The sequence below is a fragment of the Antennarius striatus genome, chromosome 6 (assembly GCF_040054535.1).
Source record: "Antennarius striatus isolate MH-2024 chromosome 6, ASM4005453v1, whole genome shotgun sequence".
In the NCBI taxonomy this organism is placed as follows: Eukaryota; Metazoa; Chordata; class Actinopteri; order Lophiiformes; family Antennariidae; genus Antennarius; species Antennarius striatus.
The window spans coordinates 26,314,737-26,327,772 of NC_090781.1; the positions used below are offsets into that span (position 1 = coordinate 26,314,737).

A 13,036-nucleotide genomic window follows, 5' to 3' on the forward strand; every position below is an offset into this window, starting at 1 on the left:
CACACGCACACACACACACACACACACACACACACACACACACACACACACACACACACACACACACACACACACACACACACACACACACACACACACACACACACTTTCCTTTCATTTAATGTCTTTCCGTCACAAACTGTTCAATGAATTATATTTTAATTAATTTTAAATAATTTTATTTGTATTTTTTGTAGAGTTTTGATAGCAGGTCATTTCAATCCAATAATTTAACGTGTTTTTTTTAAAATACTGTACATATTTGTTGCTAATACTTCCGGTGAGGAACCCTGGTGACCCGGATGTAAACAATGTCCCAGGACGCCATGTTGGCTTCGCTGTGAGCGGATTACCATCCTGACTGCTGGTTTCCTGGTCCTCTGTCCTCCACGGACCGAACCGGCTCCGGTCGAACGGCACCGGGTTCGTCTAGTCTCGCGAGACCAGCCGTGTGCTGCGCGCCGTCATGACGCGGAGCGCCGCGGCGGCGACACGAACCTTCCTCAGCCAGGCGGAGCGCATCATGGCGGCGGCGGTGGAGTCCGCCGCGGCGGAGCTGGAGCGGAGGCTCGGGCCGGAGCTGGAGCGGAGGCTCGGGCCGGAGCTGGAGCGGAGGCTCGGGCCGGAGCTGGAGCGGAGGCTCGGGCCGGAGCTGGAGCGGAGGCTCGGGCCGGAGCCGCACCGGGAGGACCGGCGGGTGAGCAACACACCGACACCGATCGGTAACCGACGCGGACCGACCGCTGCTCCGGGAGGAACATCCCGCCGCCACTTCCGCTTTTGCGGGAAGGCGAGTCTCGCGCTCGTTGACGTTTAAATCAAGGCTCGAGGCAAAGGCGTCAAAATGATCACGTGACTAACGTCACAGAACCCTTTCAAGATAATCCCAACGATTAGACGGTAACGGTAAACCGGTTCGGACCAGTTTGAACTGGGAGCGCAGACACGGACGCCATCTTGTCCGTCATGGCGGTCCCTGAGTCTCGCGCCACCGGACCGGTGGGCACGCGCGTTTTGCAGGAACCGTTAACGGAACGGACAGGTGAGCAGGTGAGGTGAGCCTTCCGGTTCCAGGTGTGACAGGTTCCTGTCAATGTAGGACTTCCGGTACGTTCCACCGCTTTCAAAATAAAATACATCGGTGACGTCATTTCTACAGATGATGGAGTGTCCAGAACGCGTCATGAAGTGGTCCGATCGGAGTGGTCGTGGGTTCAGGTCCCGGTCCGGAATGACTGTTTGTGTTGTTGTTTACAGGCTGACTGTTGTTGATGTTTACAGGCTGACTGTTGTTGTTGTTGTTTACAGGCTGACTGTTGTTGTTGTTGTTTACAGGCTGACTGTTGTTGTTGTTTACAGGCTGACTGATTTTGTTGTTTACAGGCTGACTGTTGTTGTTGTTGTTTACAGACTGACTGTTGTTGTTTACAGACTGACTGTTGTTGTTTACAGGCTGACTGATTTTGTTGTTTACAGGCTGACTGTTGTTGTTGTTGTTTACAGACTGACTGTTGTTGTTTACAGACTGACTGTTGTTGTTTACAGACTCACTGTTGTTGTTGTTTACAGGCTGACTGTTGTTGTTGTTTACAGACTGACTGTTGTTGTTGTTTACAGGCTGACTGATTTTGTTGTTGTTTACAGACTGACTGTTGTTGTTGTTTACAGGCTGACTGCTGTTGTTGTTTACAGGCTGACTGTTGTTGTTATTGTTTACAGACTGACTGTTGTTGTTGTTGTTTACAGGCTGACTGTTGTTGTTGTTTACAGGCTGACTGTTGTTGTTATTACAGACTGACTGTTGTTGTTGTTTACAGGCTGATTGATTTTGTTGCTTACAGGCTGACTGTTGTTGTTGTTGTTTACAGACTGACTGTTGTTGTTTACTGGCTGACTGATTTTGTTGTTTACAGGCTGACTGTTGTTGTTGTTGTTGTTTACAGACTGACTGTTGTTGTTTACTGGCTGACTGATTTTGTTGTTTACAGGCTGACTGTTGTTGTTGTTGTTGTTTACAGACTGACTGTTGTTGTTTACTGGCTGACTGATTTTGTTGTTTACAGGCTGACTGTTGTTGTTGTTGTTTACAGGCCCAGCTGACCGCCGTCCTCGGCGCCGTGAGCCGTGAGGCGGTCCGCCAGATGTGCCGGGTGTTCAGGGAGTTGTATGCCGGCGTCGACACCCAGAACCACGCCCTGAAGGAGCATCTGGGGCGTCTGGAGTCTGAGCTCAAGTCAAAGGTCGAGGCCCCCCGGGGGGCGGGGGGGCCGAGCGCGCCCCAGACCGGCAGTAAAGTGAGAACCTCAGGTGAGTGACAGACGGCCAGCCCCGCCCACAATCTGAGAATGTGGGTGGGGCTGGTCCCTTCGCTAATGTGGGCGGGGCTGATCCCTCTGCTCAATCCCAGATGGCCCCGCCCTCTCCTGGGACACCAGCCAACCAGCTTCCGGCCCCGCGGCCCTCGCCATGGCCTTCCTCAGCTCCAGGGGCACCCCCAGCAGCCGCCAGCTGCCCCTCGTCATCATCAGCCAGCCGCTGCCTGGACCAATCACAGACCAGAGCGGCCCCGCCCCCCAGGCGTGGCTGGAAGAAGCGGATGTGAGCGACGGCGTGGCGGACGGCGCCGACCTGCTGGCCGAGGTGGTGCTGGAGATGAGCGAGGTCCCCGCTGACCCCGAGTCTCCTGCCGAGATGACATCACTTCCTGTGGGCGACGAGCCAATCGGAGAACCCGCAGCCTGTGAGGAGGAGGTGGAGGTGAAGACTGAGGGCGTCCAACCGGAGGACGAGGACAGCGCTGCCAGCTCGGGTGAGGCGGGTCTTCCTGTTGGTGGGGCGTGGCATCTCCTCTGGGGGCGTGGCATCTGACCCCGCCCCTCTGTTGCAGCGCTGACGGAGGAGCAGCTGAAGGAGCGCGAGCGGCGGCGGCGGCGCGAGCGCTACAAGGACAAGCGGTTCTTCTGCGAGCTGTGTGGGCGGGGCTTCCACCAGCAGCACCAGCTCAGGAAGCACGTGGCGTCGCACCTGAAGCCCTTCCCCTGCACCTCCTGCGACAAGGGCTTCTACAAGGCGCGCACGCTGCAGCGCCACCTGCTGACGCACCGGCTGCGCGAGGCGCAGGAGAATGACCCCGACAAGCTGCTGCGCTGCGACCAGTGCGATAGGAAGTTCCGCCTCCTGCGCCAGCTGCGCGTGCACCAGGCGTCGCACCGGCTGGAGAAGACGCCGCTAAAGTGCGGCGCGTGCGAGCGCACTTTCACCTCCGCCGGCGCGCTGCGCTACCACGAAGTGTCGCACGCGCAGGTGAAGCCCTTCATGTGCGACGTGTGTGGGAAGGGCTTCACCCGCAGGAAGAGCCTCCGTGAGCACCAGACGGTGCACACCGGCGCACGCCCCTACCCCTGCCCCGCCTGCGGCAAGAGCTTCTCCACCGCCAGCAACCTGCGCGTCCACAAGAGGTCGCACTCGGACGAACGGCCCTTCAAGTGCGGCGAGTGCGACAAGGCCTTCAAGTGCAGGATGGGCCTCCTGCAGCACCGCCTGGTGCATTCTGGGGAAAAACCCTACATGTGTCAGACCTGCGGCCTCACCTTCGGACTCAAGTACAACTTCCAGAGACACCTGAGGCTCCACAACGGGGAGAAGCCCTTCAGGTAGGAGACACCTGCAGGTGGGAGGGAGAACTACAGGTAGGAGAGAGTCTACAGGTAGGAGAGAGAGTCTACAGGTAGGAGAGAGAGTCTACAGGTAGGAGAGAGAGTCTACAGGTAGGAGAGAGAGTCTACAGGTAGGAGAGAGAGTCTACAGGTAGGAGAGAGTCTACAGGTAGGAGAGAGTCTACAGGTAGGAGAGAGTCTACAGGTAGGAGAGAGTCTACAGGTAGGAGAGAGAGTCTACAGGTAGGAGAGAGTCTACAGGTAGGAGAGAGAGTCTACAGGTAGGAGAGAGTCTACAGGTAGGAGAGAGAGTCTACAGGTAGGAGAGAGAGTCTACAGGTAGGAGAGAGAGTCTACAGGTAGGAGAGAGAGTCTACAGGTAGGAGAGAGTCTACAGGTAGGAGAGAGTCTACAGGTAGGAGAGAGAGTCTACAGGTAGGAGAGAGTCTACAGGTAGGAGAGAGAGTCTACAGGTAGGAGAGAGTCTACAGGTAGGAGAGAGAGTCTACAGGTAGGAGAGAGAGTCTACAGGTAGGAGAGAGAGTCTACAGGTAGGAGAGAGAGTCTACAGGTAGGAGAGAGAGTCTACAGGTAGGAGAGAGAGTCTACAGGTAGGAGAGAGTCTACAGGTAGGAGAGAGAGTCTACAGGTAGGAGAGAGTCTACAGGTAGGAGAGAGAGTCTACAGGTAGGAGAGAGAGTCTACAGGTAGGAGAGAGTCTACAGGTAGGAGAGAGTCTACAGGTAGGAGAGAGAGTCTACAGGTAGGAGAGAGTCTACAGGTAGGAGAGAGTCTACAGGTAGGAGAGAGTCTACAGGTAGGAGAGAGAGTCTACAGGTAGGAGAGAGTCTACAGGTAGGAGAGAGACAGAAATAAGGTGTGTGTTGTCCCCTCAGGTGTGTGTTGTCCCTTCAGGTGTGTGTTGTCCCCTCAGGTGTGTGTTGTCCCCTCAGGTGTGTGTTGTCCCTTCAGGTGTGTGTTGTCCCCTCAGGTGTGTGTTGTCCCTTCAGGTGTGTGTTGTCCCCTCAGGTGTGTGTTGTCCCTTCAGGTGTGTGTTGTCCCTTCAGGTGTGTGTTGTCCCCTCAGGTGTGACCGGTGTGGGGAGGGCTTCTCGGGGACCTGGGCCCTGAAGACCCACCAGCTGGTCCACGGCGTGGAGAAGCCGTTCATGTGTGACCTGTGTGGGAAGACGTTCTTCTACAACTGCCAGCTGCAGAAGCACCAGCAGCTGGTGCACGAGAGCAAGGAGCGTGGGGGCGGGGCGGGGCGGCGCCCCCCTGGGGTGAAGCCCTTCAGCTGCAAGACGTGCCTGAAGAGCTTCAGCAGCAGCAGCACCCTGAGGACGCACGAGAAGCGCCACGCCGAGCAGCAGGAGCTCCGCTGCGCCACCTGCGGGAAGGCGTTCCACCTGCAGCACCTGTACCTGTACCACCTGAGGACGCACAGCGGGAGCCGCCCCCACGTGTGCGCCGTGTGCCAGAAGGGCTTCCTGCTGGCGTCGCAGCTGAAGCAGCACCAGCTGCTGCACACGGGCGTCAAGCCGCACCGCTGCGCCACCTGCGGGAAGGAGTTCCGCACCACGCAGAACTACCACCGCCACCTGCTGGTGCACACGGGCGAGAAGCCGTACGAGTGCCGCGTGTGCAGCCGCCGCTTCCGCCAGTCCAACCAGCTCAAGTCGCACATGCAGATCCACACGGGGGTCAAGCTGTACGGCTGCCCCCGCTGCGCCCGCCGCTTCTCTGACTCGCGCCAGCTCAAGAAGCATCGCTGCACTGCTGATGGCCCCGCCCCGGACGGACACGCCCCCGAGCCCGGCGCCCGGCGCCGCAAGCAGAGGGACGTCTTCCCCTGGAGCGACGGCTACGCCGACCAGTGAGGCGCCGGTGAGGTGGCAGCTCAGACCTGTCAATCCTGGAGGGATGACATCAAGCCCCGCCCACTGTGCCTGTGATTGGCTGAGCGAGACAAGGCCATGGAGCGTGTGGGTGTGCTGACCAATCACTGCAACTCTTTGTTCTTTAGCTGCTTGTTCAGGAAAGACTTTGATATTAAAACATTAAAGCAAAAAGAGTTGTTTATTGATCACCCACGAGTAAACAACATCCGGCCACACAAACAGCACGGGCTTCTGTTTACAGCGCTCGTGCGTACCTGTCAGGTGTTTACATTCCGGTGTTATCGCCGTTAAGTTCGGTGTTGTGATTTCCTACGGTCCTGAAAGCAGCGTCGGGGTTTTGCGCATGCGCAGGCGGTCTGCAGTGATTCCGCGGGTCTTCGGTGAGGAGGCGCGCTCCGGACCGGGGACGTTCGGTAACGTCTGCTCGGTACCGTCGGTGTGAGGCTTCCGGTGGGAGTCTGTCCGCCGCTGGAGGCACCGGACACGGGAAGCTGCTGGTGGACGACCGGAGAGGATAGCCGACGAGCTAAAGGGCCCCAGCGGGCTGTGGCCGGGGAGCTAACGCTAACAGCAGCTAACGCTAACAGCTGCTAACGCTAACAGCAGCTAACGCTAACAGCAGCTAACGCTAACAGCAGCTAACGCTAACAGCAGCTAACGCTAACAGCTGCTAACGCTAACAGCAGCTAACGCTAACAGCAGCTAACGCCTCAAACCTCAGGTGAGTCTCGTTACCGGACCGGTAGAACGTTGTCGGTGCCGTTAGCCGTTAGCTGGACTCCGTTAGGGTTAGTGGAGGTGTGATGTCACTGTGACGCTGCAGGGTCTTCCGTTTACGTCTGACGGGTCCAAACCCCCCCGGACTGAAGGATCACCGTGACGTGACGTCAGGATCCGGTTCCGAGCGGAGGAGGAGGATGGGTCCGGGGTCCGGCCGGGGGGGGGTCCTGTCCCTGGAGGACTGCCGCTGTCCCGTCTGCCTGGAGATCCTAATGGAGCCGGTGACGCTGCCCTGCACACACACCTTCTGCAAGGTAACACACACACACCTTCTGCAAGGTAACACACACACACACCTTCTGCAAGGTAACACACACACACACACCTTCTGCAAGGTAACACACACACCTTCTGCAAGGTAACACACACACACACACCTTCTGCAAGGTAACACACACACACACCTTCTGCAAGGTAACACACACACACACCTTCTGCAAGGTAACACACACACACACCTTCTGCAAGGTAACACACACACACACCTTCTGCAAGGTAACACACACACACACACCTTCTGCAAGGTAACACACACACACACCTTCTGCAAGGTAACACACACACACACACCTTCTGCAAGGTAACACACACACACACACCTTCTGCAAGGTAACACACACACCTTCTGCAAGGTAACACACACACCTTCTGCAAGGTAACACACACACACACCTTCCAGCTAACACACACTGCTGCTAACGCTAGCTGGCGCTGCGTTCAGGGCTGCTTCCTGGAGGCGGTGGACAAGGCGTCGCTGTGCTGCCCGCTGTGCAGGAGGCGTGTCTCCACGTGGGTGCGGCTCCACGGCCGGAGGGACACGCTGGTGGACCAGGGGCTGTGGACCCGCATCCAGACCACCTTCCCCCTGCAGTGTCAGCGCCGCCTCAGCGGGCAGGACGCCCCCGAGGACCGCCCCCCAGGTCAGCACAGCCCATAATAACCACTGATGGGGCCACACACACAGGAAGTGTCTGACGTGTGTGTGTGTGTAGCCTCTGTGTGTCCCAGGGTCAGTCCACCAGGTGAACTGAGGCAGGAGTACGAGGACCAGGTGACTAAAGTACGTCACGTTGCTAGGCAACAAGAACCGTTGTTGTTGACACGTGTACATGTGTGACCGGGTGACGGTGTGTGCCCCCCCCAGCTGACGGAGGAAAGGCGTGTCCTGGACGAGGAGCAGCGGTTAGCCAGTGAGGAGCTCATCCATAGGCTGCTGGCAGAGGAGGAGGCGGAGCTCCAGCAGGAGAGGAGGCGGAGCCAGGAGGACGAGAGGCTAGCACGACAGCTGAGCATCCAGCTGGTGGGTGGGCACCCTGTAACTCCTCCCCTTTTGCTCCTCCCTCATTCACCATCTGACTCCTCCCTCATTCAGGAGACTCCGCCTCCTCCTCCTGATGTCACTGCAGGAAAGAAGAAGAAAAAGGAGGGTCCAATTGGACAGATGGACAGGTCAGTGAACCCCTCTGGTGGTGATGATGAAGATGGTGATGATGAAGATGATGATGATGCTGGTGATGATGATGATGAAGATGATGATGGTGGTGATGATGATGAAGATGGTGATGATGATGGTGGTGGTGGTGATGATGGTGGTGGTGATGGTGGTGATGATGATGATGATGATGATGGTGGTGATGGTGGTGATGATGATGGTGACGGTGATGAAGGTGTCTCTTTTTCAGGTTCTTGAGTCCTCGTCAGACAAAAAGCTCCACCCCCAGTTTCACATCCAACAAGGTCAGTTGATCAACAGTTAATAATCATTGATCTTCACCAGCTATTGTTGTTGTATTGATCTGAGAGGAACCTGATTGCCTGGTGATTTATTGATTGATTGATCAATCAGACCTGATAGACAGAGAACACCACGCCCCCAGATGCTGTGGTTTCACAGCAGCAGTTAGCATCAGCTTTTAGCAGTTCACAGCTACTAACTGTAGTTGCAGTTAGCATCTGTTAAGAGCAGCTAGCACTTGGTAGCTGGTAGCAGAGGTGGAGTTAGGCTAAGCTAATCAGTTAACTGACCTGCTGAAACTGAGACTGTTGGACTTCCTGTTTCAGGAGAACATCCTGCAGGCCGGCCACGCCCCCCCTCACCTGGACTGTTGTGCCAGCCAATCAGCTGAGGAGGAGCAACTCCGCCCCGGACCTTCATCCGCCAAGAGGAAGAGCTCCAAGATGGAGCCGTCGGAGGAGGAGGAGCCCAAAAGGGCCCGCCCTGCCCCGGCCCCGCCCTCCCCTTTGGAGGGGCGGAGCCTGCTCTTTCAGGGCGTGGCCCTGAGGGAGGAGGAGCTGCTGAGCCGCCGGCAGCAGGAGGAGGAGGACCGGCGGCTGGCGCTGCTCCTCCAGAGGGAGCTGGACCAGGAGGGGCCGCGGGCCCCCGACCGCCGCAAGGGCTCCTCAGACGCCTACCCTCTGCGTCGGCCCCCCCGAGGGGGGGGGCAGGGCCCCCGAATGAGGGGGCGGGGCCAGGACCCATCCTCCTCCAGGACCACCAGGACCACTACCTCCTCCCCCCCCCCCAGCAGAACCAAACAGGCCACCCTGACAGAGATGTTCTCCTGCCTGGGCAGCTGAAGCCCCGCCCCTCTGCCCCCTCCCACTGAGCTGCGTTAAGGGTTGGAGGCGTTGGACTGGACGGAACCGACTTCACTGTGTTTGGTTTGGTTTTGTTTGTTTTGGGTTTTTTTGCTGAGTGGCCAAAAGTCAGCGGACAGCTGGACTGGGTGTGGGGGGGTTGTGCTGGGGGGCGGGTCCCCACTGGGGGCCTCTTTCAGTGCCTCTTTATAGTAAACTGCTACCTTCAGGGCCTGTGGGAAATGACAGTGTGACGACGGGTCATGTGACCCGCTACAAACCAGTGAAGGAATGTTTTAATGTGAAGCGCGTCCCGGTCCGGGTACGGCCTGGGGGGGGCGCCGCTGAGCTGTTTCCAATAAAACCACTAAAGCGACCGCCTGTTGTTTGTTTTTTAGTGTGTTCGGTACACACGGGGTTAAACCGCTCTCATGGGTTCTCTGGCGTCCGGACCGCCGCTGAGGTCATGTGACCAGTCAAACCACATGACCTCATCCTGTGGGTCGCTTCCGTCAGCATCGGGTCGGAGCGGTTTCCCATGAAGCTTTGCTGTCGCTCCACCAGCGGTGAGTCAGAGCCGAGGAGCTGAAAGAAGAACCAGAACAGGAAGTGGAGTCAGAGCTCCTTTAAAGGAGCCCCCCAGGAGCAGATCAGCCCCCAAGCCTCGCCCCGCACCCACGGAGACACTCATCTGAGCCACGGTCACATGATGCCTTAGCCAATGGCTGAGCCATGAGCTAGCAGGAAGCTAAAGCTAACGGCTGAGCCAGGAGCTAGCAGGAAGCTAAAGCTAACGGCTGAGCCAGGAGCTAGCAGGAAGCTAAAGTTAGCAGGAGCCCAGACCGGGGTCATGTGGGGTCAGGGATGATGATGCTCTTTAGCGTCACACGTTAGCATCAGGAAGTGGACACCAGGGTGATTGAGGATGTTACCATTTATGGCAGTGGGCGTGTCCTTGTGCCGTTTAAAGGTGTGGTTCCTCTGGTGGGTCTTCAGTCAGCAGCGCGTTAAGGTGAGTGATGATGATGTTTGTTTTGTCATTCTTTATTGATTTGTCTGCTTCCATCAGGTTTTCTTGTTTATCTGTTGATCACTCCATCGATCAATAATCTCAAACTGTTTGCTGAGCTCTGGTCTCTGTTTTGTTTGTAGAATGGAAAACAAAAATTAGTGAAAACAAGTAACCATAGTAACCGCCAGGCATCAGTAATTCAGTGTAAATGAGGTTGTTGTGAAACAGGCAGCATCATGGTGTGGGCGGGGCCTAGACCACCTGACCTCAGGGGAGGTCAGGTGGTCTGAAGTCTCAAACAGGATGGCTGCTGGAGCCACTTCCTGTGGACAGGATGATGATGATGATGATGATGATAACAGGAAGCCTGAGTGATGAAGAGGATTGTAGCGGCTAACGACGTGCTAACAGCATGCTAACAACATGCTAACCCTCTGGTGCTCTGCAGATGTGTGTGTTGCGGTGTGTGCGTTGTGTCGGTGTCCTTTTGGTTCCCACGGCGATCGTCTGCATGCTGTCCAACATCCTGCTGCTGCTTCCTGACCTGGACCCCCACTTCCTGTTGGAGGGTCATGTGACCAGAGAGGCGACGTGGGCCACAGGCCTGTGGGCATCTGGGCTGCTGGTACGTGTGTGTGTGTGTGTCCACTGAAGAAGAGACTAGTTTAAACACCTAACCGGGTTAACTAACCACTCCAACCCACCATGAAAAGAGAACTGACCTGAAAGCTCAGCCGGCTGGAGCTGTTGTTGTTGTGATCACACTGAACCATCAGAGGATCATTGATCACATCATTGATCAGACTATTGATCACATCATTGATCAGACTATTGATCACATCATTGATCAGACTATTGATCACATCATTGATCAGACTATTGATCACATCATTGATCAGACTATTGATCACATCATTGATCAGACTATTGATCACATCATTGATCAGATTATTGATCACATCATTGATCAGACTATTGATCACATCATTGATCAGACTATTGATCACATCATTGATCAGATTATTGATCACTGATTTCTCTCTCAGGTTTTGGTGAAATCCCGACATTTTTTGAGAGGCAGCGAAACCAAAGGATGCTGGGAATTCAGGAGCCAGGTGACGATGAAGATGATGATGATAATATTATTGATGATGTTGATGATGAAGCTGATGAAGCTGCCCCCCCCCAGATGCTGGCCCAGCTGCCCCCCTCCCTCGTCTGCCTGCTGGCTGCTGGTCTGTGTCTCCTGGTCAGCGCCACGGCTCTGGTCCAGGGCCCCCTGTGCCTCCATGAGACCCCCTCTGGTCTCGCCTGGGGGGTCCCTCTGCAGCCCCTCCCAGACCGGTGAGTCTCAGACCGCCCCCCAGACGGGCGAGGGGGGGCCCAGCTGACATTCTGTCCTCTCAGCCACGCAGGCTACCTGTACAACCAGACCCTGTGGACGGGGGTGTGTCTGCAGCCCAGGGGCGTGGTCCAGTGGAACCTGGTCCTGTTCAGCGTGATGGGGGCCGCCAGCGGGCTGCAGGCCCTCCTCTGTGGGGCCAATGTCTGCAATCTGCTGTTGGGGCTGGTCCTGGGCCCCCGGCCCTCCCACAACAAGGTGTGTGTGTGCTTCTCCACGGACCAGGGGGGTGGGCGTACAGAACATCCAATCACATCATCAATAAACATCCAATCAGGTCGGAGCGTGATGTTGGTCAAACAGAAAGTGATCGTTGTTCTTGTGTTGCAGGTCGGTCCAGTTTCAGTTTGACGATCCTGAACGACTCGAAAAGAGAAGCACCGACGCACTTTAGACCCCGCCCCCAACCCCGCCCCCATACACCGTTCAAGTAATAATTTGTAATGTACTAATTAAAAACATTATTTATAATAAACTCTTCTATCATATACTCTCTGTGTGTGAGTGTGTGTGTGTGTGTGTGTGTGTGTGTGTGTGTGTGTGTGTGTGTGTGTGTGTGTGTGTGTGTGTGTGTGTGTGTGTGTGTGTGTGATGTGACTCACTGACACAAACATAAATAGATGAGAAACTTCCTCATTGGCTCATCTTCCTCACTGCTGATCATCAGTCATTCAAGAGGAAGAGAATGGAGGTGGGAAGGTGTGGCCATGCCCCGCCCCCTGCCTCTGATTGGTCAAGATGTGTGCCCCTGTGAAGCACCTTTTAATATTTTGATGTCATCAGAAAGAAAACTGAAACAACAGTGCAGCACAACAATAATAATTATAAAAATAACAACAATAATACAATAACAATGATAATACTGATAATAATAACGCTAATGATAATAATAATTATAGTTATATTGACAATAATAATAAAAATAAAAGCGGTGGTGTGGCTCGGTGGTGCACTGGCGCTGCGCCCGGTGTGTACCCCCGTCGGATATTGAAAATGAATGAATGAATAATTGTGATGACCCTAGGGGTCATATCTGTTTGTTTGTTGATGTGTTTTGTCTACTTGGAGGCGGTGCTCGTTGTTTCTGTCATGGGATTGGTCGGGGGCAGTGGAACCCCGCCTACGTTGAACCCACAGCAGTCCTCACCTCTAGATATGTATTTTGAGGTTGTTTATTTGTTTGTTTGTGAGTGTTTGTGGAGATGTTGCTGTGGAACATGTGATCCAGGAGGGCGGAGCCTCTTTGCTCATCGAACTTTTGTCCTGTTTTGGTTTTCAGGGTGTCGACCTGAGCCGTTACTTCCTTTAGGATTTATTTAGACTCCTACTTGTTTGTTATGTTGATTTGTGTGTAACCCTAAAGTTCAAATATTGTTAACTTTAAACTTGTACTGGCTTAAACTTGTACTAGTTTAAACTTGTACTGGTTCCTGTTAGCCTTTGTCCTTGCAGGGGTCACTGGGACGAAGCATCCATGTTGTGTTGACCTTGATAATAACCAGAGGGGGTCTTCATAGAAATTTAACAGGTAAACTCTGACTGCACACAGCAGCACATTCCAACACGTTAGTACTTCTCCATTTCTAACAAGGAGGAAGTGCAGATCATGTCCCTGAACACAGACACCCCACCTGGTGGATTCACACGGTATTGTTTACTGGTTCACATTACAACAGAAGCCATGAGGTCAAAATACAGACAGAGATGAA

At 54.9% G+C, this 13,036-nt stretch overlaps 3 protein-coding genes across 6 annotated transcripts; all 3 read left to right on the forward strand.

The window, feature by feature from the left end:
• The first annotated feature begins 242 nt into the window (after positions 1–242).
• Positions 243–5,748, forward strand: LOC137596432 (zinc finger protein 431-like). Of its 3 annotated transcripts, none has more exons than XM_068316960.1 (5): positions 243–697; positions 2,091–2,307; positions 2,408–2,809; positions 2,888–3,653; positions 4,743–5,748. In XM_068316960.1, the coding sequence occupies exons 1-5, from the start codon at positions 467–469 to the stop codon at positions 5,533–5,535; spliced, it is 2,409 nt and encodes an 802-aa protein (XP_068173061.1). In that variant the 5' UTR covers positions 243–466; the 3' UTR covers positions 5,536–5,748. The 3 variants fall into 3 exon arrangements, with proteins under 3 accessions (XP_068173061.1, XP_068173062.1, XP_068173063.1); XM_068316961.1 differs by lacking the exon at positions 243–697 and adding an exon at positions 797–1,050; XM_068316962.1 differs by lacking the exon at positions 243–697 and adding an exon at positions 1,024–1,042.
• A 154-nt stretch (positions 5,749–5,902) lies between these two features.
• On the forward strand, positions 5,903–9,290 carry rnf168 (ring finger protein 168). 2 transcript variants are annotated; one of them, XM_068316963.1, is made up of 8 exons: positions 5,903–6,277; positions 6,380–6,590; positions 7,058–7,256; positions 7,329–7,396; positions 7,481–7,636; positions 7,709–7,785; positions 8,019–8,073; positions 8,398–9,290. In XM_068316963.1, the coding sequence occupies exons 2-8, from the start codon at positions 6,474–6,476 to the stop codon at positions 8,911–8,913; spliced, it is 1,188 nt and encodes a 395-aa protein (XP_068173064.1). In that variant the 5' UTR covers positions 5,903–6,277; positions 6,380–6,473; the 3' UTR covers positions 8,914–9,290. The 2 variants fall into 2 exon arrangements, with proteins under 2 accessions (XP_068173064.1, XP_068173065.1); XM_068316964.1 differs by having other exon boundaries at positions 5,903–6,590; positions 7,329–7,387.
• Positions 9,291–9,435: 145 nt separating this feature from the next.
• On the forward strand, positions 9,436–11,786 carry LOC137596434 (transmembrane 4 L6 family member 5). The gene is made up of 6 exons (XM_068316965.1): positions 9,436–9,925; positions 10,374–10,550; positions 10,972–11,040; positions 11,115–11,269; positions 11,333–11,525; positions 11,658–11,786. The coding sequence occupies exons 1-6, from the start codon at positions 9,839–9,841 to the stop codon at positions 11,676–11,678; spliced, it is 702 nt and encodes a 233-aa protein (XP_068173066.1). The 5' UTR covers positions 9,436–9,838; the 3' UTR covers positions 11,679–11,786.
• The last annotated feature ends 1,250 nt before the right edge of the window (positions 11,787–13,036 follow it).

What these genes read in the sequence shown, in the direction of transcription:
- rnf168 (XM_068316963.1), top strand. Translation starts at nt 6,474, where the DNA reads ATGGGTCCGGGGTCCGGCCGGGGGGGGGTCCTGTCCCTGGAGGACTGC. An exon ending in CCAATTGGACAGATGGACAG is followed by an intron (nt 7,786 to 8,018) that starts GTCAGTGAACCC and finishes TCTCTTTTTCAG; the next exon opens with GTTCTTGAGTCCTCGTCAGA. An exon ending in CCAGTTTCACATCCAACAAG is followed by an intron (nt 8,074 to 8,397) that starts GTCAGTTGATCA and finishes TTCCTGTTTCAG; the next exon opens with GAGAACATCCTGCAGGCCGG.
- LOC137596434 (XM_068316965.1), top strand. Translation starts at nt 9,839, where the DNA reads ATGTTACCATTTATGGCAGTGGGCGTGTCCTTGTGCCGTTTAAAGGTG. An exon ending in TCAGTCAGCAGCGCGTTAAG is followed by an intron (nt 9,926 to 10,373) that starts GTGAGTGATGAT and finishes GGTGCTCTGCAG; the next exon opens with ATGTGTGTGTTGCGGTGTGT. An exon ending in TGTGGGCATCTGGGCTGCTG is followed by an intron (nt 10,551 to 10,971) that starts GTACGTGTGTGT and finishes TTTCTCTCTCAG; the next exon opens with GTTTTGGTGAAATCCCGACA.
- LOC137596432 (XM_068316960.1), top strand. Translation starts at nt 467, where the DNA reads ATGACGCGGAGCGCCGCGGCGGCGACACGAACCTTCCTCAGCCAGGCG. An exon ending in CGCACCGGGAGGACCGGCGG is followed by an intron (nt 698 to 2,090) that starts GTGAGCAACACA and finishes TGTTGTTTACAG; the next exon opens with GCCCAGCTGACCGCCGTCCT. An exon ending in GGACAGCGCTGCCAGCTCGG is followed by an intron (nt 2,810 to 2,887) that starts GTGAGGCGGGTC and finishes CCTCTGTTGCAG; the next exon opens with CGCTGACGGAGGAGCAGCTG.